The sequence below is a fragment of the Engystomops pustulosus genome, chromosome 7, assembly GCF_040894005.1.
Source record: "Engystomops pustulosus chromosome 7, aEngPut4.maternal, whole genome shotgun sequence".
Lineage (NCBI taxonomy): Eukaryota > Metazoa > Chordata > Amphibia > Anura > Leptodactylidae > Engystomops > Engystomops pustulosus.
Window position 1 is genome coordinate 135,921,596 of NC_092417.1, and position 21,815 is coordinate 135,943,410.

The 21,815-nt window shown below is 39.7% G+C and overlaps 1 protein-coding gene across 1 annotated transcript; it reads right to left on the bottom strand.

Annotated features, from left to right (window-relative positions):
* Window positions 1-810: 810 nt before the first annotated feature.
* SART1 (spliceosome associated factor 1, recruiter of U4/U6.U5 tri-snRNP) lies at window positions 811-21,586 on the bottom strand. Its single transcript, XM_072117900.1, has 21 exons — window positions 21,428-21,586; window positions 16,157-16,402; window positions 14,586-14,640; window positions 14,321-14,376; window positions 14,107-14,233; window positions 13,795-13,900; window positions 12,875-12,949; window positions 12,689-12,785; window positions 12,458-12,603; window positions 11,493-11,699; window positions 11,205-11,323; window positions 9,942-10,063; window positions 9,715-9,836; window positions 9,218-9,388; window positions 8,958-9,068; window positions 8,697-8,784; window positions 5,652-5,742; window positions 3,991-4,126; window positions 3,809-3,898; window positions 2,522-2,643; window positions 811-1,129 (listed from the first exon to the last, which is right to left on the bottom strand). Exons 2-21 carry the CDS (start codon window positions 16,398-16,400, stop codon window positions 1,111-1,113), a joined length of 2,304 nt encoding a protein of 767 aa, XP_071974001.1. The 5' UTR covers window positions 16,401-16,402; window positions 21,428-21,586; the 3' UTR covers window positions 811-1,110.
* Window positions 21,587-21,815: the final 229 nt, after the last annotated feature.

Below are 21,815 nucleotides of genomic sequence, written 5' to 3' on the forward strand. Positions count from 1 at the left end.
GGTCATACGTCATGAATATAACGCAAGTCTGAAATGAAGTGTTCTGAAAGCTATCCACAATGAGGAAATACATAGGTGCTCTCTTTAAACTTTCACATGTAAATTTGCAGAATAATAACCTGATTACACTTAAGTGATATCTACTAATATTTGAAAGCATAAATGTACTGACAAAAAATAGTTTAAGCACAGCACAGCTTGAGAGAGTCTTTGACAACAATACCTGATGGTTTCATCTTATCCTGATAGATATACCAGGCTTTATATCATTCCTTCTTATAAATCATAGTGAAGTAGGCGTAACTTCCTGGTTGTGACATCAGCTTAAGGCGTTCATATGAATCAGGACAGCATGTTTGTAATTGGTCTACCTGTAGAATGTGATTAGTCCTCTCTTTTTTTTTTTTTTTGCACTACTCTACTACTGCACCTCTCAAGAAGCCTCCTCTCATCATATATGGTTTCCCATAGTTACCAGAAAGCATGGCAAATGAAAAGCAGCCAGGGGGCAAGGTAAAGCCTCTTCTAGCAGCTAAACACCTGCAGATAGCTAATTAGAGTAAATTAGATTATTTCTTATTTTTCCTTAGTGCAGAGTTAGGTAAAAGTTTTTATACAGTTGATTTTTAACAGCTGCAGGATGTCCACAACTGCAGTGCAGTACATAACCCGATGTAAATCCAGTCTGAAAAATAATCATAGCACAGCATGTCTCCTTTATTGTGACTTCAGCCATTGCTATAGACGCTTCCTTCTGCATATGGTATTGTCCTGTATGAAAGCTACAATAGCATACAAACTTTAAAAAGGTTTCATATTAAAAGATCTTTATTAGAGGATATACAGACGACCGGCTGATGAAGTTTTTCAAGACAATTGAAGCATGTCTGGATTCCAGCACACTCCAATCTTACAGAATCTACTTAAAATAAATCCCACCAAATACCCAAGCAGTAATGACTGTATGGCAGCACACTCCTATTAATGATGTCCAACCAGTCAGTCTAGCATGATCACAATATATGTATGTATACATTGTGTACAAAAGTTGATGATATTCTTCTGTCAATCTGCTTTTCCTTTGGTGAAATTTCAGTAATTTATTACCACTCATTTTATAAGGGTGTTCCTAAAAGCAAGAAAAACAAGTAAAATATATGAATAAATGCTCTCAATTTCACATTCAAAAACAAGATCCAGAAAGTTTAGATTCACTAAGGTTTGTTGAAAAGCTGGGTAACAAGTTTTGGCAAGTTCTCCTGGCAGTATTCTGATCAGTATTTTGCAAAAGTGCTTTTGCCAAAATTAGGAATGGACTCTTGAGACTTATCTTGGGCTCAGTCCGGGTTTTGGTTTAAATATAATGATGGAAAACATTGAGTAGAATTCCCTTTTGACAGGTTCTCCAAAAGCAAGTTCACTCAGACAAACATGCTCCATGTGGTTTGGTATTTCTGACTGGGAAATCCTGCAAGTGCACAGAGAAAGTTTCTTAGGCCGAACTTGCTCTTGGACAACCAGCCTGAAATAAATGTCCACCCTAGGGAAATAATTACATTTTAGATCAAAAATGATTTGTCGATTTAAGTTCTGTTATTTTCTTGGGGTTGTCCAGGAATATATATGTCGGGGGAGGGAAGGAGGTCTAAAAAGAAACTCCTATGTACTTCTGCCCCCAGTCGCCAGTGGCTGCTTTGGTTTGTATTCAGCCACGTTCCTGCATGCGTTTCGGTGTAGTAGCAGGAGCGCAGATGAATACACGCATCACCACGACCCTCTGCATTTAAACAGAAGCTGAATACATGCGTTGCAGCCATCCTCTGTATACAAACAGAAGCCGGCAGTGACTAGTGCCGACACAGGAAACCTGCAGCAGACGCAGAGATAAGTAGGAGTTATTTTTAACTTTTAGACATTATACATTAAAAAAAATAAAGTTATAAACCACTATATTAAAGTGGAAAACCACTTTAATATACCTTTTCTAACCATCTAAACAAAGCACAGGGCTAAATATCCTCTGCATAGTTAACTAGTAAGATTTTAGCTGTCTGTGGCGCCACTAGAGGATTCTATAGTACACACACAAAAAAATTAGCTTTTCTAAAAGTAAACTGAAATGTTAGAGAAGAACTGGTCTGTACATACTGGTTCTGAGTCACATATGAGAGGTCACAGATTGGGGCCATTTCATAGGTTTTTGGCATTAGTCATTGTGAGCCGAAAACAGGGGAGACTACAGAGATAAACTAGGGATGTAAATATATCACTTGTTCTGTGCGATCTAACATTACTAGTAATACACATAAATAATAAAATAACAACGGTGTGAACTTGCCCTAAGTAGGCTTTTTGTGGGATGTTTTCTATAAACTGAGCAGATCATTGTATGATTGGGACAATCTGTTTCATAGAAATAAGCCCAAAACAAATCTATCTGTATAGGCAATTGTAAGCACAGAAACGCAGTCTTGGCATAACAAAATACCCTAATATACAGGTTTTCTATTGTGTTACTTACGCTGTCATACTCTTCCCACTACCACTGAGCACGATGTATGGCGTCTTCTGGGCTTTTTGTTTTTCCTGCAGAAGGGCTACTGTACCTAGAGGAGTGTCACTTGAACTCATTTTCTTTAACAGCTAAAAGAAAATGTGAAATAAATATTAAATTAAAATACAAGCAGCACAGCCTATGCCCACTCATACAGTACTTAGCACCTGGCCGGTGGCTGGTTCCGGCATCATCTTCTGCATAGATAAGGTCAGTAAAGTATGCTGAAGTGTGTGTGGGGGACACATCTAATTTGCTTTGTCTTAACATTGTATAAATGGGGGAAGGTTCACTATGCTCCAATCATTTCTATAAGACAAGGACAGCACAGCTCAAGCCTGTAGCAAGTTCTGTTTGGCTCCCCGAGGATGCCAACTAGTTTAGCAAAACATCAAGTGGCCGTAAAAATCTTGTCTATTTCTTTTTGTAGTTTCAGAAAGAACTAGACCGACAGCATCCTCAGATACAGCTAGGAGGATAATCTTATAGCCAGCCAGTGTGTCCGATCGTGATGCAGATCAGGGCCATACTAACTAGAACAAGATACTTTAATGTTTCACCTCTTGATTCCTATAAATAACACAAAGGTAGTAGAGATTGGAGAGCTATATAACAACTAAAAGACCAATACATAAAAACACTAGCAGGGTGATTGGGGAAACCTAAATCACAACCCCACCAATGACCTACACTCTTTTCAGACAGACACTACAAATCCAGTCAGTTGTGGGTCAAATGGACTCTAAGTATTGGGTTCTGTTTGACAGAACATCCATTTTTGTTTTTATATGATACCTGAAAATGAGACGGTACCTTAGATTATTTTAGTTTTAGTGTATGAATAATCAACAGTTATGCAGATAAAATGATGTCCATTCACCAAAAAGCAGGTACCCCAAAAACATTAACACTCCCAAAACCCAAACAAGCGTCAGTAATGGATGGGCTTGGTCCGAAAGCTCGGTCATTAACGTGAACCAAAATACTTTTATGATTCACAAAATTTTATGGGCTTTTTAAAGTAGGTCAAGTCATCTTCAAGATTGCCAATCAGTCAATGGACTGATTAAAGGGCCAGTAGCATTTTAATTCTTCAGTACATTGTATTTCCACAACGTTTTTCTGCTAAGCGGAACAAAATTGTACAGAATTGCACATTAGCTTATATTTTAATGACCCGTTTGAATATGAAATATGCTTATTTCTGGAATACCACTTTAAATACAACTTTTGACTCAGTTACTACAAACTTACTGCTTCCTCATCCAGTTTCTTCATGCGTCTCTCTGTCTTCATTTTGCCAGACCCTTTACCATGAAACCGATGAGACAGTTGTCTAAAAGCCTGTGTTAAAAGATGACAAAAAATAAAAAATAAAATTTTTATTAACCCCACAGTCACCAGGAGAATATTACTCAAGACTGGACACAGCTCACCTCTTTTGGACAAAGTTTTCTCCCCGTTTCATCCACATACTCAATTTTGACATCTGGTTTGTAGCCATCCTTTTCCTTAAAGTCCTGTGTGAACCCTCTGTACTCTTCTCGTCTGCTGTATTTGTCATCTATTGCCCTGTTGTTCAGTGGTTGCAAAAGATATGCATGAGTGGTCAAATCACCAAAAAAAAAAAAAAAAATATTGTATGCAGGTGGTCCCTACTTAAGTACACCCGACTTACAGACAAGGGCCCTCTGGCTGTTGGTACTTACTATTTACTGTACTTTAGCCCTAGACTACAATAAACAGCTATAACAGTTATCACAGGTGTCTACAATGAAGCTTTATTGCTAATCCTGGATCTTATGACAACCCAACCCAAAGTATACAGTTCCGACTTACATACAAAGTCAACTTAAGAACAAACCTACAGAACCTATCTTGCATGTAGCCCGTGGACTGCCTGTACTTATTCCACTCCAGTACAAAATATTGAGAGACATCCTGGCAAATGGAAGTGACATCCCATGGTCCGAGGAGGCCACTCATGGGCCAAAGTGTTACCTGTGATTATACTTTTTTTTTTCTTCTGCTCCACGGCCTCATAGGGGTTTTCCAGATTCCTGGAAAACCTGTTTAACCCCTTAACGCTCTGCGCCGTAGCTCTACGGCGCAGAGGTGCAGGCAATGTATGAGGAGGGCTCACGGGCTGAGTCCTCTTCATACAAAGGTGGGGGTTGTTGCATATTGCAGCAAACCCCCACCGCTAATAATCGCGGTCGGTGCTTGCACCGATCGTGGCTATTAACCCTTTCATTGTCGCCGGCGGCATTTAAAAGACGGCCACGTGTGGGCGCCGCCATCTTTATTACGATCGTCGCTTCCCTGAACGTCATCGGGGGGCGGCGATCGGTTGCCATGGTAGCCTCGGGTCTTCCTGTCTTCTGCAGATTCGTTACAATGAGCCAGTGGCTCATTGTAATGAATGAGCTGCAAAAGTGCCATATATTGCAATACAGTAGTATTGCAGTATATGGTAGGAGCGATCTGTCCATCTAGGGTTAAAAACCCTGCTTCCTTAAGGGGTTAAAGCCTGCCAGCATACAGATCCTAAAAAAAGATTCCTAGAGTAAGTACCCCCTCCTCCCACCACCGCACCGAGAAGTCTCAGGGTAACCCAAAGAGAAGACAGAAACAGTATTCAACACTACAATCTACAAACACTCACAGCAATACTCATTGAGTCACTATGGAATACGATGGCGCCATATAAAAAAAGATTATTTTTTTTAAATGGAGAAAAGAGACAACATCGGCTCTAAATCATAAGGTGCCGGTACTAGACTACAACTGCTGGGTCCCACCAGCCCCAACTATGACAATGTCACTCATACAAATTACTTCTCCAGTGTAAGAGGAAATCTTCAGTGTGTAAGAAAAGATGTCCTTACAAGTACACCCACACGTAATAAAATAAAAACAGGTCATGCTATGAAGTTAAGGGCCAAAGTCACTTACTACTGCTTTCCATGTTAGGCAAATGTATAACGGAGCAGAAAAGAACAGAGCAATAGCATCTCTGAGAGAGAAGAAAAGGCTGGGCAGAGGTGCTGCTCCATGTATGCATCCACTGTCATTCCATGCTGAACCCAATACTTACATTTTATCTTCTATGCAGTAAACGGCTGAAGGAAGGGACTTATTGTAGGTTTTCACACGTGCTATCTTTTGTACTGTGGTTTCCAGTAAGCCTGTCAGAAGAGAGGAAAAAAAAAAAAAGGATAAAATGACTATGCAATCACTCTAAAGCTTCTGTGTCATTGGTGTTTAACCCCTTCCCGCAGCAGCCCTTTTTCTTTTTTGTGTTTTTATTTTTCACTCCCCACCTTCAAAAATCTTTAACTTTTATTTTTCCATGTACAAAGCTGTGCAAGGGCTTGTTTTCTGCGTAACAAATTGCACTTCAAAGTGATGCTATTGAATATTCCATGCCATGTACTGGGAAGCAGGAAAAATATTCAAAATGCAGTAAAATTGCTGAAAAACCGCACTTGCGTTTTCTAGTGGGCTTGGATTTTACTGTACAAAAATGTAATGTTTTGCGACTCTTGATTTTAACGCTACCATTTTTTAATCACTTTTTAATGAATTTTTCACATTTTTAAAAAATGTCAAAAAAAGTGTCATTTTCAACTTTGGCCGCTATTTTCAGTTACGGGGTTAAACGCAGTGAAAAACAGTTATTATATTTTTATAGGGCATTTTCAGACACAGGATACCTAATGTGTTTATGATTTTTACTGTATTTATATTTAGATCAGTTCTAGGGAAAGGGGGGTGAATTTTTAGGTTTTTTAATTATAATTTTTTTTGATTTTATTTTCACCATCTTTCAGAATCCCTAGGGTACTTTAACCCTAGGTTGTCTGATCAATCCTATCATATACTGCCATACTACAGTATATACAGTACAGTGATTTTCTTCCTCATTCATTACAATGTGCTGATCGCACACTGTAATGAAAGGGTTAAAACGAGACAGCCTCGGGTCTTCACGGGTGTCATCGGTAAGCCTTTGCTGCAATATGCAGAAAAGACTTACCGGCTATGGAGAGGGCTCAGCCCTTGAGCCCTCTCCATGCACCCGCACCCGGCATGTGACGTACAATTAAAGGGGTATTCCGGGAATATGAACGTCTGACACAAAAACCCATGATGATCTAAATAAATGAATACAACAAAACTCAATGTCATTAGTCACAAAATGGAGCTTAAATAATTTGATTTTATGATTTACAGCCTCTCTAAAGTAGGTGGAGTTATCACTAAGATGGCTGCCACTTAAAACTACAAGTCCCAAGATCCTTTAGTTCTCAGTAACTCCTCCTCCCTCTTATGCTCTGCTCTCAGTGATGATATAACAGACTTTCTTGCTCTGTCACCATAGTAGTGATGTGTTACTGTCATCACCACAACACCGGCCATACTGGATGCACTGCAACCAACCGACTACAGCCCAACGTAGTGGTGATCACATGACCTACCCAGGCAGGTACAGGACATGTGATGTGGACATGTGACCAGCAACCATCTTCTGTCCTGCAACGGACCGCGCGGAGGAAATAACGGACTGATTAAAGGGCCAGTAGCATTTTAACCCCCTTAGGGACGTGGCCCTTTTTCGTTTTTGCATTTTATTTTTTCACTCCCTACCTTCAAAAATCTGTAACTTTTTTATTTTTCCATGTAAAGAGCTCTGTTTGGGCTTGTTTTCTGCGTAACAAATTGAACTTCATAGTGATGGTATTTATTATTACATAACGTATAATGGGAAGCGGGAAAAAAATTGCAGTGAAAATGATGAAAAAACGCATTTGCGCTGTTTTCTTGTGGACTTTTACATTTTTCACTGAGCGCCCCAAATCACATGTCTATTTTATTCTTTGGTTCGGTACGATCACGAGGATACCAAATTTGTACAGGCTTTATAATGTTTTCACACAATTAAAAAAATTAAAACCTTCTGTTTTACCCATGTTCTGGCACCAATAACTTTTTCATACTTCAGTGTACGGAGCTGTGGGTGGTGTCATTTTTTGCGACTTTTGATGAAGTTTTTAATGCTTTCATTGTTAGGACTGTATGGGCTTTTGATCACTTTTTATAGAATTTTTTATTTTCTCAAAATGGCAAAAAGGTGGCATTTTCGACTTTGGCCGCCAATTTCCGTTACGGGGTTAAACGCTGGGAAAAATCGCTTATATATTTTGATAGATCGGACATTTTGGGACGCGATGATACCTAATGTTTATGATTTTTACTGTTTATTTATATTTATATCAGTTCTAGGGAAAGTGGGGTGATTTAAACTTTTACTTTAACTATTTTTTCATATTTAAAAAAAAAAAATTTTGCCATTCTTTTAGATCCTCCAGGGTAATTTAACCCTGCAGGGTCCGATTGCTAATAGTATATACTGCAATACTACTGTATTGCAGTATATAGCTATTTTACAATGATTTTTAATAGCCTGCCCTCTGGTGGCTATTAGAAATCATTGCACCTGGCAAGCCTACGAGTCTCAATGAGACTCTAGGCTGCCATAGCAACTGATTGCCGCCCTCAGATGACGTTCCAGGGGGCGGCGATCAGGCATCCAAATGGCGGCGCCCATGTAAAGGTAAGTTAGGTGCCGCGGTCGGGTTAGACCGCGGCACTTAACAGGTTAACTGCCGCAATCGGTGCCAGCACCGACTGCGGCAATGACAGGCGGATGTTGGCTGTTTTATACAGCCGTTATCTGCTGTGTATGGAGAGAGCTCAGCTCGTGAGCTCTCTCTATACACCCCTTGCCGCGCGAGGACGATATAGTTCGTCCTCGGTTGGCAAGGTGTTAATTCTTCAGTGTATGTCATCAGCATTTTTCTGCTAACGGAAGCAAAATTTTAAATAACAACTAATTACACATTAGAAAATATTTTGAGTGTCAATTTGTATATGAATTATGCCGATTCCTGGAATACCCCTTTAAGGGGTGAAAGTCCACTCGCATGCCAATAGAGCGGTCAACGTAAAAAATTAAATAAAAGACATAAATTACTCACAGGGACAAATCATATCCCAGATATTATTTTCTAGTCTGTTTTAGAAGAATGAAGCATAACCAGCCATGACTCATGTATCTTTTACATCTTTTAAGCATTACCTTTGTTCTGGCAGAGGTGTAAAGCAGCAGCCAGGCCCCTGTTCACAATGGGCTCCTCATCCAAGATAGTGGTTGAAGATGCAGAATACTGTTAACACAAAGTTATTAAGTAAAATACTATGCTTGTGATTTACAATTGTAAAATTAAACTGCAGCAGTTGAAAAGAAAATATTTACAATCTGCTTCTACCATGTTACCATCCAAAAAACATTAGATGAGTGAAAAGACAACAACTCCATGTGTCGAGTTCCCTCACTTACATCTTGTTGGTTTTTCTCCTCATCAAGGTTAACCATACTCCAACCAATGTTTTCTTCACCTTCAGAGTCGCCGTTCTCATTCTCTGACTCCTCCTTATCCTTCTCAAAATCCTGCACAAGATCACAATGAAAATGAACTTGCATTTTAACATATTTTTTAAAAAAATGCTTAACTGGTGAATAGATTAGGACTCCTCAAGTTGTTGGTGGTGTAAAATGCAAGAACCATCTACCAACGTCCTAGGAAATCCATCACTTACCATTAAATCCTCTTGGTCTTCCCTGTTCCCTGCTAAACCATAGGTGGGAATCTCCCCAAGAGTTCTGCAAAATTCTGAGGTTGCATTAAATACAATGGACCCTTTCTTATCATCATCGTCTTCGTCATCTTGGCTTTTTTGAGAGGTAAGCTTTTTTACCATTGAAGCAATCTTTTGAGGAAACAAAAAAACATGGTGGTGAGGGGACAAAAGGAGTTTTAGAATTCGGCAATGTTTTACCTATAGAATACAGTAATTTCTAATCCATGGGTTGTGCAAGGACTGAAAACCCTTGCTTAAGGGACAAGTGTCTATCTATTGCCCCCCATCTAAATAGAGCTTTGGTGGATGCCCACTGCAATTCATTGGTAATTGCAGTATTTATGGGCACTGAAGAATTCTCTATGTGTGCCAAGGTGATCTAAACAATATTGTGTTATTCATTTTGTTAATCCACAGTTCCGGTCATCTTAGACCAAGGAGACTGGTGTGCTTACCTTCTCACTGCTATCTTTCTGTTGCTGAATTTGTTTCAGTCGTCTACTCTTTTCAAGCTGTTTGTGTAACTCAGTTTCCAGTTCATCTTCCTCAACAACTACTGGGGAACCTGGACCCTCTTCTGTTGAATAAGTTATGGAGAAAAGTGCAAGCAAGAAAAGAAGATGGTGAGTAATAGCAGGAAAACTAATAAGCACCGGTACCGGAGTAGCTGCAGTGTTCTTACCTTCATCACTGATGTCCATCCTCTCCACACGCAAATCATCTGACTGAGGCACGACTGCTTTTAACTCCACCTCTGGCCCTTCATCATCTGAATCTACACGCTTGCGGCCACGTCCACGAGATCTACAACAAAGAGTTAAGCCTGTGTAATCCTGCTGCCGTTGTAGATATTTGGAAACATTCAAGCTAATGAAAAAAAATCGTACACTGGCCAGAGTTGGCCGAGCATTTTATTTACAGATACCTAATGAACAATTTTAAATATTTAGATTAACAATTTAAACACACACAGAATAGATGATAAATTGCCCAATAATTGACCACCTGTTCGTCCAGTCAAGCATGCTCCCTACCCTCTATTATACCTCTCTTGCATTCCAAAATTGGAATTAACCCGACATCTGTTTTATTAAAACAGTGAGTTAACGGAACGCCAGGTCTGTGAATAGGTGAAAGACTGTTGTCAGAAGGACCTCTGTCACAACATTTTACCCAATTAAACTACCAGCAGCCTCAAGTACGGTATGTAATGTCCATTCTAGAATTCCCTATTTATGTGAGATTGCATCCGTTAATCTATAGAAACAAAAGTGTGAAACAGCTGAGGAGAGTCATGCTTTTTCTAAGATTAGCGGTTGGTAGGAAGCTTCACTACGTACCTAGAGCTGTCAAATTACAGATAAGAATCTTATCTTTCATATCACATCAGGCTTCTGGTTCTGTGAGATACAGATTCAGAGATAAAGACAGATATTTTTTTGCAGCACACATTTCCAACAATGGGGCAGATTTAGCAAGCGGTCTGAAAGTCAGAATATTCTTAGTTGCTCATGGCAACCAATCACATCTCCCCTTTAAAATATTCATGAGCACTGGTAAAAAAGGAAGCTGAGCAGTGATTGGTTGCCATGGGCAACTTAGAATATTCTGACTTTCCGACAGCTTCTCACAGAACCACAAATCTCTTGCTATTTGAAAAATTAGGTGCTGTTGTTTAATACAATACCAGCAGCATGTTAATAGAATCAAATATAAACATCTGAAACTTCTCAAGAGATAAGACTCTTCTCTGCTCATCATGCTAATTTATTTTACGCAAATCAAATTTTCAGGAAAAGACTTAATATATTTTTAGTAGGGTAGCAGGGCATTTAGAGAGGTAGCAGCTGATGTCCCTTTAATACAGAATACCTCCACAATACAGGTTCATTGTTTGCTTTACGATTTTCATACTTTTGTGTAGAGTAGTAGGTGGATTCTTTACCTTGAACCAAAATCACTCTTCCGGGTATCAGGTTTCATAAGCAACAGGTCATCACCTGGAGTAGACTTCTCTTTTTTACGTATCTTTTTCACGCGCCTCTTGGTTTTTTTAAAGGACACCTATTATGAGAAAATTAAGAGAAAATCAACTACCGTTCTATAATAATTTGTTCAGATTCATAGACCTGTACGAAGTATTTCCAATTCAATAAATATGCCAACAAATATATAGGATATATATCTTCGATTGACTCTAAACCAAAGCATTACCTGCAAATCCAACACTTACCATTTCTTCTGATGTATAGTACTCGGATGCAATTTTTAACGCTGGAAGTTCTAGGGATTGTGCCTGGTTGTGCAGGTTTTGACGGATATTCTGAAGTTCTTTTTCCCAGGATCCATCTGCTGTACCACCACTTTCCAAGCGGAATGACTTCTTTTTTTCCCCCTCTATCTCTTCATCATATTTAGAAAGTACAGACTTGTGCCTGAACTAAAATGAAAAATATATATACACAATTACAAATTCTAGATAGCTTGCTGAATACCTGTAATACTTGCTGTGGTCGTCTCAATAAAATAATCAACAGTGCAAATACGGGAGATATTACAGATAGAAATCATAATTAGCAAAATAGTGTTACTTTGAAAGCCCTATTTGGATCACCAGGATGATATGAGAATACAAATAGTCAATGACCCATTGTCTCTGAGGACAATATGGGAAAGATGAGACACTGTGGGGAGAAGGAAGGGCTCCAAGGTGTGCCAGGGCAGGTTTAAGATATGGTGTGGCAGAAGGGGCATTAGAGGGATAGGTCCTGGTGTCTAGGGGATCATGAGTAGAGGCATGGTGATGTTAAACTGGGCATCTGTGATGAATAATGCCAACACCCTGCTAAAATGATGAAAGTGACAGTAAGTGACCTGGGGATGTGTCATTTGTGGATAACAACAAAGTTGGGACAGAAGTAATCCCCACAGACACCAGCAGGAGCCCATGTTGCAGCTTAGAAAAAGTCCAGTAAAAATGGCTTTAAAGAGCAATTCAGTTGAGACAGCAACGGGAGAGGACACATCCGTGTCTTATCCAGAGCAACTCAGGTTCATTTGAATATTTTAAAAACTCTTTTTTAAAAGATTACTGCAAAGGGAGACAAGACAGGGAGGTTAGTAGTAAACATCTACCATCAGGAAATTTAATGGTAGAGGTCCTTGAATTGAAGGAAAAAAAAAAAAATCCACACTCACCACAACCATGTCATCCACTGACTCCTCTTCCTCATACGGTTTGTAATCCGGCCTTTTCTTCTTCAACTCAACATTTTTCTCAGCTTTTTCTTTGTCTATCATATTTACATTAACCAAGACATCGGCATCATCTTCATCGAGAACCCCTGTTGTAGGTGACAAAAACATAGTTTATAGTGAATGCAGTACACTATACATTCTATTTACATACTTGCTCACCACTCTAATTACCTTTGTCTTTCAGAGTCAATATTACAGTCTTTCCTTCGGTAAAAGATTCCAGGTTGTGTTCTACAGTCAGACCCTGTAAATCTTGAGATGAGTAAGCCTGTGAAGCAGAAAACAAAAAGTCATCTACATTTTAGATCTTAGAAACTTAAAGAGGCAGTTGTACGATATTGAGATGAAATAACTAACCTTCTTTTGTCCAAATTCCTCCTCAACAAGATTGGTTACACCAAATTCTTCATCCATTTCTGCCAATAGTTTTGCCTATTAAAAAAAAAAAAGAAGTGAAAATTCAACCCCTCACAAGACTACAGATAAGTATGGCAATTTTTTTCCTTGTGATTGCCAGTTGTGAACAGACAGTTGTCTTGTGACACATATGCGCTTGTTTGTGCAGGATTTACGGTCCCAAAAATCTGTTGAACTAAACTCAAAGGGGTGGGGGGCTTGGATAGGGAATTTATCATACATTAACACATACATGATTAACCCCCTCCCACCACACAATTCTATGCAATGCCCTGCGTCAGGTGTGGGACAAACTCCACATGGCAAACAAAGGTGCAAGGATTTCCGGAAAGGTACTGCTGTTTGGCAAGCCAGCAGGGACTCCTTGCATCATATTTCTATATGATAATACAACGAAAAAAGAAGGGATATGTGTATTGGGCCATCACTACTCATAAAACATCATAATTATAAACCAAACCGAAAGAAGTTTTCTCTCAGTTTAGTTTATATTTCTGCAAGATGCCCATCCACTGATTTGTGTTGAGTCTGTGGGATCCAACCAACATCCTTTTCCACAGTCCCTGCTTTCAACCTCAATACACTATTCTGCTGTGCCCTGTTCTGGCCCCAGCTGTTGCAGGTGGAAGCGCTCCGGATGTCAATACTTCTACACCATGGAGTGACATACTGGCAACAGCTACAGCCAAAGAGAAATTAGAAGAAGGAGCCAGAGCAGGGCAAGTAAACATCAGGCAGCTTTTCCAGGAAAACACCTTAAAAGGTAAACAAATACCCAGGAAAACATCTGTTTTTTTTCCATGTGTTGTAATTATGTCCACTCGGTCATTGAGGGTACTCGGTAACTTGACAATGCTCACCCTTTTTTCTGCTTTATCTTTCTCCGCTTGAAGCTTTCTGCTTCGTTCGATCCAAGCAGCTGTATCATCCAACCACAGTTCATCGTCCCCCAGGGATTTTACTTTGCTGAAAGTAAAAAAAAAAAAAAAAAAGTTAAGCTGAATGGCAAGAGTTTATTATATTAAACTTTGCTTTGATATAAGGAATATTGTACAGTTTTTGCTTTCTTTAACATCAATGCCTCATCCAGTCAGCCACTTTTCTAAAAATAAGTTTCATGACTAATGCAAAGGAACACAATTTCTCAGTCTACATCTGGATCTCCCTCTTACCCTAGTTTCTGGTTTAGCATTCTTTTCTCTTTAGCAGCTGCAAGTTTTTCTCGGAGCTCCTGCTGTTGCCGTAGAATAAGTGGGTTAATAATCGCAGCGGCGACTGGGTCTTCCTTAGTGCCGCTTTCTACAATGTAAAAAATTAAAAAGTTGGATATGGTAATGTAGATATAACAAATACGACTACTGAAGTGCAAGAAAACATTTTGCATACCATTTTTTGTTGTGTTCAGCTCCAGAGGCTTTAATCCAAGCTTTGCACGAAGTTTACTAGAGGAAGAAAAGAAATTATGAATAGTCTACAAGGTGTTCACATTCTATTCATTACTCCTCCCCCCCTCCATTACTTAAAGTTATTGGCAGTAGCATTTACCAACCTCCAAATTCTGGATGCATCACATCCGAGGTGTGCCCATAAATTAACAAAAACAGTCCAAATGACTTCTAAAATACATAGAATAGAGCCACTGTACACTTACTTTGTTTCTTCAATGCTTAATGATGAATCCCCACCTGCAGACTTTGGAGCAGCGCCTATACATAAATAAAAATTAGTTTCATTATCGGACCTATTAATGTGCATTTGAGTAAGTGCATTTTGATTAATATTAAAGAGTACCTGTCACCCTGTATAAGCCCACTAGGAGCTGCTTACAAAAGCGCTACCCCAGATGTAGCATTGTTAAACTGCTAGCTTTATCGCAACCTTCCAATTAAGAAAGCAAACACTGCAGTACATAGCGCTGTGAACGTCGGACCAAGCTTACAGCGGTCCGGGATATACATGAGGGTACGGTAGGAGGAGTAACTCTTTCCAAAAGGAAAATAAAACCCAAATTTTCCCCAAGAAATCTTAATATTTGAGTATAATAAGAATAGGTTCCAGAGGAGTTAAAAGAGGAAAGGCGATTTGTAGGTATCCAGGAAATAGTTGACGCGGGCATATGCACTGATATGACAGTAAGAAATGCTTTTAGAAACAGTTTGCACTAATTGTCATATCCTTTTATGGATCAGTGCCCATGGCCGTTATTTTAAGAGACCATGGGACTGATCCATTAAAATGCAGAGCCTGTCCTAGTCAGAACCGTTTTTTCACAGATTGCACATAGATTACAGTTAATGAGGATCCATGAAAAATTGGCATGTAAAAAAAAAAAAATTAAAGAAAGTATCTTCTCTACTATATATAAAAGAGGCAGTCCATTTTTAGAACAGGAGAAGTTTAAATTATAGAGGGTTTTGTTTTAAAGACACAGGTTCTACTGGGTATACTAATAAAATCTGAAAAGTGGTGGTTCATCTACTATAACACTCAAACTACTAATTCAACTTTGCAAAGCTTTCTCGGCAGCTCCTTCTAAAGTGGTATCACAGGACTACTTTATTGTACTTTATTGATTACCTATACTGTCCCTCAACTGCTGCTGAAAAAAAAAAAAAAGTGACACATTTTGTGCTCACTCTTGGTTACAGTGGTCTACTGATATTCCCTTAGTCTTGTTTTTAAAGCCATGCCTAAGGATATCTGCACAAGTTGTGGATTATAAGCAATTTTACGTGTGTATACTGTTGCATAAAAAGTGCAGCAGAATACAGTAGCATTAAAGTGAATGTGATTTGGAAAACTTAATGTAGCCTTTTTTTTTTTTTTTTTTTATACACCGCTCCCCCCCTACTCCAACACATAAATTATTGCTCATTACAGAAAATAAAACAACAAAAATGTCACTCCTTTACGGGACAGTGCAAATTTGCATCAAAACCACATAGCGCTGCAGATTTTTGTTTGTAATGAGGTCGATCAAGTTTAAAAAAAAAAATAAAGTGGTGGGAAAAACACATGTAGATCTGCATCAAAAACATACTACACAACACAAATTTGCAACCCATGAATTCTTTACAGATACCCTATGAGTAGTTTCAGTACTAATGGAAGATATACAGGAATGAATTGTGGCTATCGCTGGATCTACCTCTCATCCTGTGTCATTTACATAGTAAGCATATTATTCAGTTACTGGTCAGCAGGGATGTGGTTACCACTCACTTTGCTCATAATCCAGGTCCACTTTCTCCTTTTTAATTTTGCGGGAGTCTGTGTCCTTACTAGACCTAGGTCTGCCATCCCTGTCCCGAGTTTTCTCCCTTTCTCTGGATCTTTTTCGTCTTTCCCGTTCCCTCTCCTTATGTTTGTGCTTTTTATGCTCTCTGTGTCGATCTTCACTTCCACCAGCTCCATACGAGGCATCCCGATCTCTGTCCTTCTCCTTGTGTTTCTTAGAGGAACCCATGTCTGTAAAGAGAGGAATTACATCAAATGTAGCATCTAATTTGCAAGACTTAGCACCTTAATGACAAAACATTTTCTTTGTAGATTTTTATTGGAATGAAATGCTTTTCATAGACTGGAAGGAAGTGAGCATACAGGTCCCTACTTTCATAAATTACTTAGAAAAGTTGGCAGTGTGTTGGTTCAAGAGAAGCGATACAAGGTCTGGGCTGGGTGAAAAGAAACGTTCCTCCAAACAAAGATGTTAAGGACATCATCTTTGTTTTGCTAAGGCTGGAGGCTATATATTGGGGAGAGGAGGGGGGCAGGGACTGACTATATACTAGGGAGCATGGGATGGCCGGCTATATACTGGGGGCAGGGGGCTGTCCAGCTTTATAGTGGCTGGAGGCTGCAACCAATGTATTTCCCACCCTTGGCTTATACTCGAGTCAATAGGTTTTCTCATTTTTTGTGTTAAAATAATTAGGTACCTTGGCTTATACTTATACAAAAAGTTACAAACTGTATTTTTTTTTTTAGACAATACATTAACTTTGTCCAAAAATTAAACTGTCACAAAGGATTAAATGACGAAAAGCTCCACAAAGTTTGATGCCAAAATTCTCCCGAGAATGAGGATGCCTCAAATGTTTTGATAAACTGCTGTATGAGCACCCGGCCGGGCATAGAAGAGAAGGAGCACTATTAGCAGCAGATCTGCATTGTCAATAATATGTTTATTTTTTGTAATTTGGACATACGAGGATTATTTATTTGCGGATGAGATCTACTTTTCAGGTAAATCATTTAGGAGGGGTTTAATAGCTAATAATCAGATTTTATTGGTGGTGGTTAAAAAAAATCATTAATTCTGGTTTATGTTTTTTTTCCTGGCCGTTCACCACACCATAAAAATAATACAATAATAATATTCTTGGGTACGGCGATACCCTATTTAAATAGTTTTTTTTTTTTTTTTTTTTTACAGAGCTCTTTTATAGTTTATTTTTTGCTGTATAAGCTGTACTTTTTCTTGTTATCATGTCGGGGTCAGAGGTCGCGATAATGCCTCTACATGCGTCATAGACGCTTTTAGAGGCTGATTTACTACCCCCCCCCCCCCAAAAAAAAAAAAATATTACCAAGCGTTATGTTCCCAAACCGCAGAAAATTAATTAAATAAAAATTCAGCAGCATCCACCCTGGACTGGTCTGGGGGCTGCCGGCAGCCATAGTCCGCTCTGTAGACAAAAAGGCTATAGCCGGGCAGGCATGCGTTCGGTGCGAGGAGGAAGGGGTGACCCCACCCTCTCCATTGAAATGCATTGGGTACTGGCCATAACATGGGAAAAGACATGTCATTTTCCTGTGTACGGAGCGGTATCGCTCTGTGTGGCCATTGCCATCTATTGGGGACATATGTACAGCTGTACGCTTGTGGTTGTACATATGTCCCCCATATGGTAGTGTGAATATAGCCTAAGGGTGAGGTTATTACATACATTTTAAAACACATCACAACAGCTGAGAAGAGATTTGCCTAATTACATTGCTGTCAACATTTCGTTTACAAAATGCATGCAATAAAATTGCGTTGATGCATGTTTGACAGCAATGTAATTAGGCAAATGTTGTGCACTGCTTGTTTAACCCCTTCACGCTCCGTGGCGGATATATCCGCCACGGAGCGCAGTGACTTAGCGCTCAGTGGCGGATATATCCGCCACGGCGCTTATGCCGGCTCGGCTCTGGATCAGAGCCGAACCGGCATCGGGAAACACGGGGTGCCGGCTGTAACTAATAGCCGGCACCCCAGTGTAACACCCGCGGTCGGAGTCGGCTCCGATCGCGGGTGTGTAACCCGTTAAATGCCGCGGTCAGCACGACCGCGGCATCTAACATGTCTCTGGGGTGTCTTTCCCCCACGATCGGCCCCCCCGAACCGTTTTCGGGGGGCACCGATCGCTGCTATGGATGTGCTGGGGTCCGATCTGGTCCCCAGCACAGCCTGCAGGCACTGCCAGTAAGATGGCGTCTGTGACGTCATCTTACTGGCATAGTGCCAGCCTATGCAAGTGCATAGGCTGACACTGATAATACTCTGCAATACATGATTATTGCAGAGTATTATCATGAACAAGCAATCAGATGATTGCTTGGTCATTTCCCATGGTGGAAAAAGTGAAAAAGTAAAAAAAAAAATGTTATTCAATAAAAAATAAAGTAATAAATCAATAAAAATGCCCATAAGCCCCATAACATATAAAGAGACATATAACCCCAAAAAAGTCTAAATCATAACAAAAACCCCACATATATAGTATCACCGCGTCCGTAACAACCCGTAGAATACAAGTAAATCATTATTGAACCCCCACGATAAACCGCGTAAAAAAAAACTGCTATAAACCTTCCAAAAATTATGATTTTTAGCTATTCAATCCCACAAAAAATGCTATAAAATGTGATAAAAAAACCATGTGTACTCCGACATGATACTGGTGTAAAGTAGAACATGTCCCGCAAAAAATAAGCCATCAACCAGCTCCGTAGCCAAAAAAGTAACAATGTTATGCCACTTGGAAGACGGCAATACATAAATGATAGATTTTTCCCCACATTAGGGTTTTGTTTGACAAATTTAGTAAAACGTAAGAAAATATATTCATGTCTGGTATCCCCGTAATCGTATCGACCCATAGAATAAAGATAATATGATTATTAGTCTATACGGTGAACACCAAAAAAAAAAAAAAAAGAGTAAAAAATCCAGTACAGAATTGATGCTTTTCTACTCCTGCCCTCAAAAAAAGTTCCAAAATTTTCAACAATAGGTGATACTAACCCCAAAATGGTAACAATGGGAAAAGCATCTCATCGCGCAAAAAAAATGGCATCACATGGCCCAAATAACGAAAAAGCGAAAATTTTATAGCCTTCAAAAGGGGCCAATGAGGAAACTAAAATCCTGGCAGCTGCAGGGTGCTCCTTCCCTTCTGCGCCTCGCTGTGCCCCCATAACACAAGTAATGGCCACATGTGGGGGGTCTTTGTACTCAGGAGAAATTGTAGAACAAATTGTATGGTGGGTTTTCTCTTTTTATATTTTGGAAATGTGTAAATTTTAGGGCTAAATGAACGTATAAGGGAACAATTTGACCATTCTAAATTTCACCTCCATTTTGATTCAATTACTATGAAGATCTCAAGGGGTTAACAATCTTCGTAAAAGCGGTTTCTGATAGCTTGAGGGGTGCAGATTTGAAAATGGGTTGGTTATATAGGGGGTTTTGATGCTAAATATGTAAAATTTCATTCAAAACTGTATTTATCCCCAAAATAGTCAATTCTGAAAATCTGGAAAAGCGATATTCTATTTGTAAGCCGCGTGACATCAAAATAAATTATCCAAACATTTCAGAAATTATGAAAATGTAAAGTAGACAAATGGGAAATGTTATTCAGCAACTTATTTAGGTGGTAAATCTATCTGCCTGAAAACGCAATGATTTTGAATTTCGAAAATGGCAAATTTTTCAAAAAATTTATCATATTTGCTTTTTTTTTGTAAGTAAACGCAAAACTTATCAGCCAAAATTTACCACTAAAATGAAGTACAACATGTGGGGAAAAAACAATCTCAGAATCGTTTTGATAAGTAACAGTGTTCAAAAGTTATAACCATATAAAGCGACGCAGGTCAGAATCCAAAAAATCGGACTGAGCCTTATGTTACAAAATGGCTGCGTCCTTAAGGGGTTAATATCTGTGGATAGGGCCTAACTTGAATTTGCGGGAAAACCCTTTTAAGCACAGAAAACAGGAACTGTAACTTTTTCCTTGTATTAATAAACGTCTCTTAACACTATATATACGCCTTGGAGTTATACATTTATTAGTGAAAATTTCATACTCCCCCTGGGTTAAAAATACTCCTCAAAAATTGTGAGAGGAGTATTATTACCCTTCTGGAAAATGTTGGTGCGACCTCTGGTCGGGGTAATTGTTCCTTTTTTTAAATCACTTTTTATGCTTTTTTGTATGAGGCCAGATGTGAAAATTTCATAATTTGTGACTTTTTGAGGCCTGATCGAAGACTACATGGGTTCATTTCCATCTTTAGCCCTTATCATCCGGACTGGGCACAATTTTGTTCATGAACCCAAATACATATATTTGCTACAACCTATACTATATAAAATATCACAGCTATTTGTATCATTGTGGACAGGTCATTGCTGCAGCCAGCCACAGTTCTAGGCTGTGTTCTCCACACAGGCCACATGTAACTGAAATCCCTGCAGTAACTGGCTACAGCAGAGACCTGCCTGCAAATAGTGCATCACCTAGTAGCAGCTAAACCTGCATGACCAAAAAAGGGAGGTGGGCGAGCGATTTTATTATTTTTGATACTACATTGCTCATGGCAGTTACACCTGCGTCTGTTTGCATGCCATCAGTTAGTGCTTCCATTTCGGGTGGAACTTGCAGTGCAACCGGTCACTGAAACCAATAAAGGTCCACTGAATTATATGTATATTTTAACGGATCCCTTAAACTTCCATTATGACCATACTAGTGACTGAAGATAATAACAGGTGAGAAAGCAGGTGTGAACTAGGCCTAAGGCCGGTCTGATCAGTGACAAATCTCTCATCCACTTTATAAGAGAACATGGAGCCCTTTTAGAGCAGTCACATCCATGGCTATAGGTAACTGCTCTACTCTACAGCACCTAAATATGAGGAGGGCTCACGGCTGCCCCGTATAACACGGACGAGATACCCCAGGCGGTAACATGCATTTCTATGACGTGAGCTGCTAACCACACAGCCGCCATATCATGTAAATCGCAGCTTCACGTCATAGAAGCATAACAAACACGAGCACAGAGGGGCAGCTCCCGGACACATACAGGTAGGTCATGGGCGGCCACAGACATGTGTAACAGGGATGAAACCATAGCAGTGCCCGGACTAACGTGTAACGTGACTAACAAAGAACCGCCAGTACCCACACATCCCAGGAACCGGTACAACCCACTTACTTATAGCAGCGTCTCGGCTCCGTCCTACAAGATGGCTACCTCTACAGTCGCGCTAATGACGTCAACACATCATCGGCGCTCCAGGAAACGCGTGTGATAACAGCAGTGCGCAGGATAATGTCGCTTCCGGTGCCGCCGCCATGTTGTAGTTTCTTGTTGACGTCTCTTAGGTACAGCCCACATCAGCCATGTTTCCAGGGCCCCGATAACAGAACCATGCGCGCTGAGCGTCACGCGCAAAGTTCTGGAAGCCCACACTAATCCCGCATTCATATTCATGTATAAGGACAGGGAATAGTGGCTCCTCCCCGCACCACCAAGAACGGGGCATACCTCCAAACCTTTGGGGAGTTGAAAGAGGGAAGGGAAGATGTGAATTTTTCCCCCA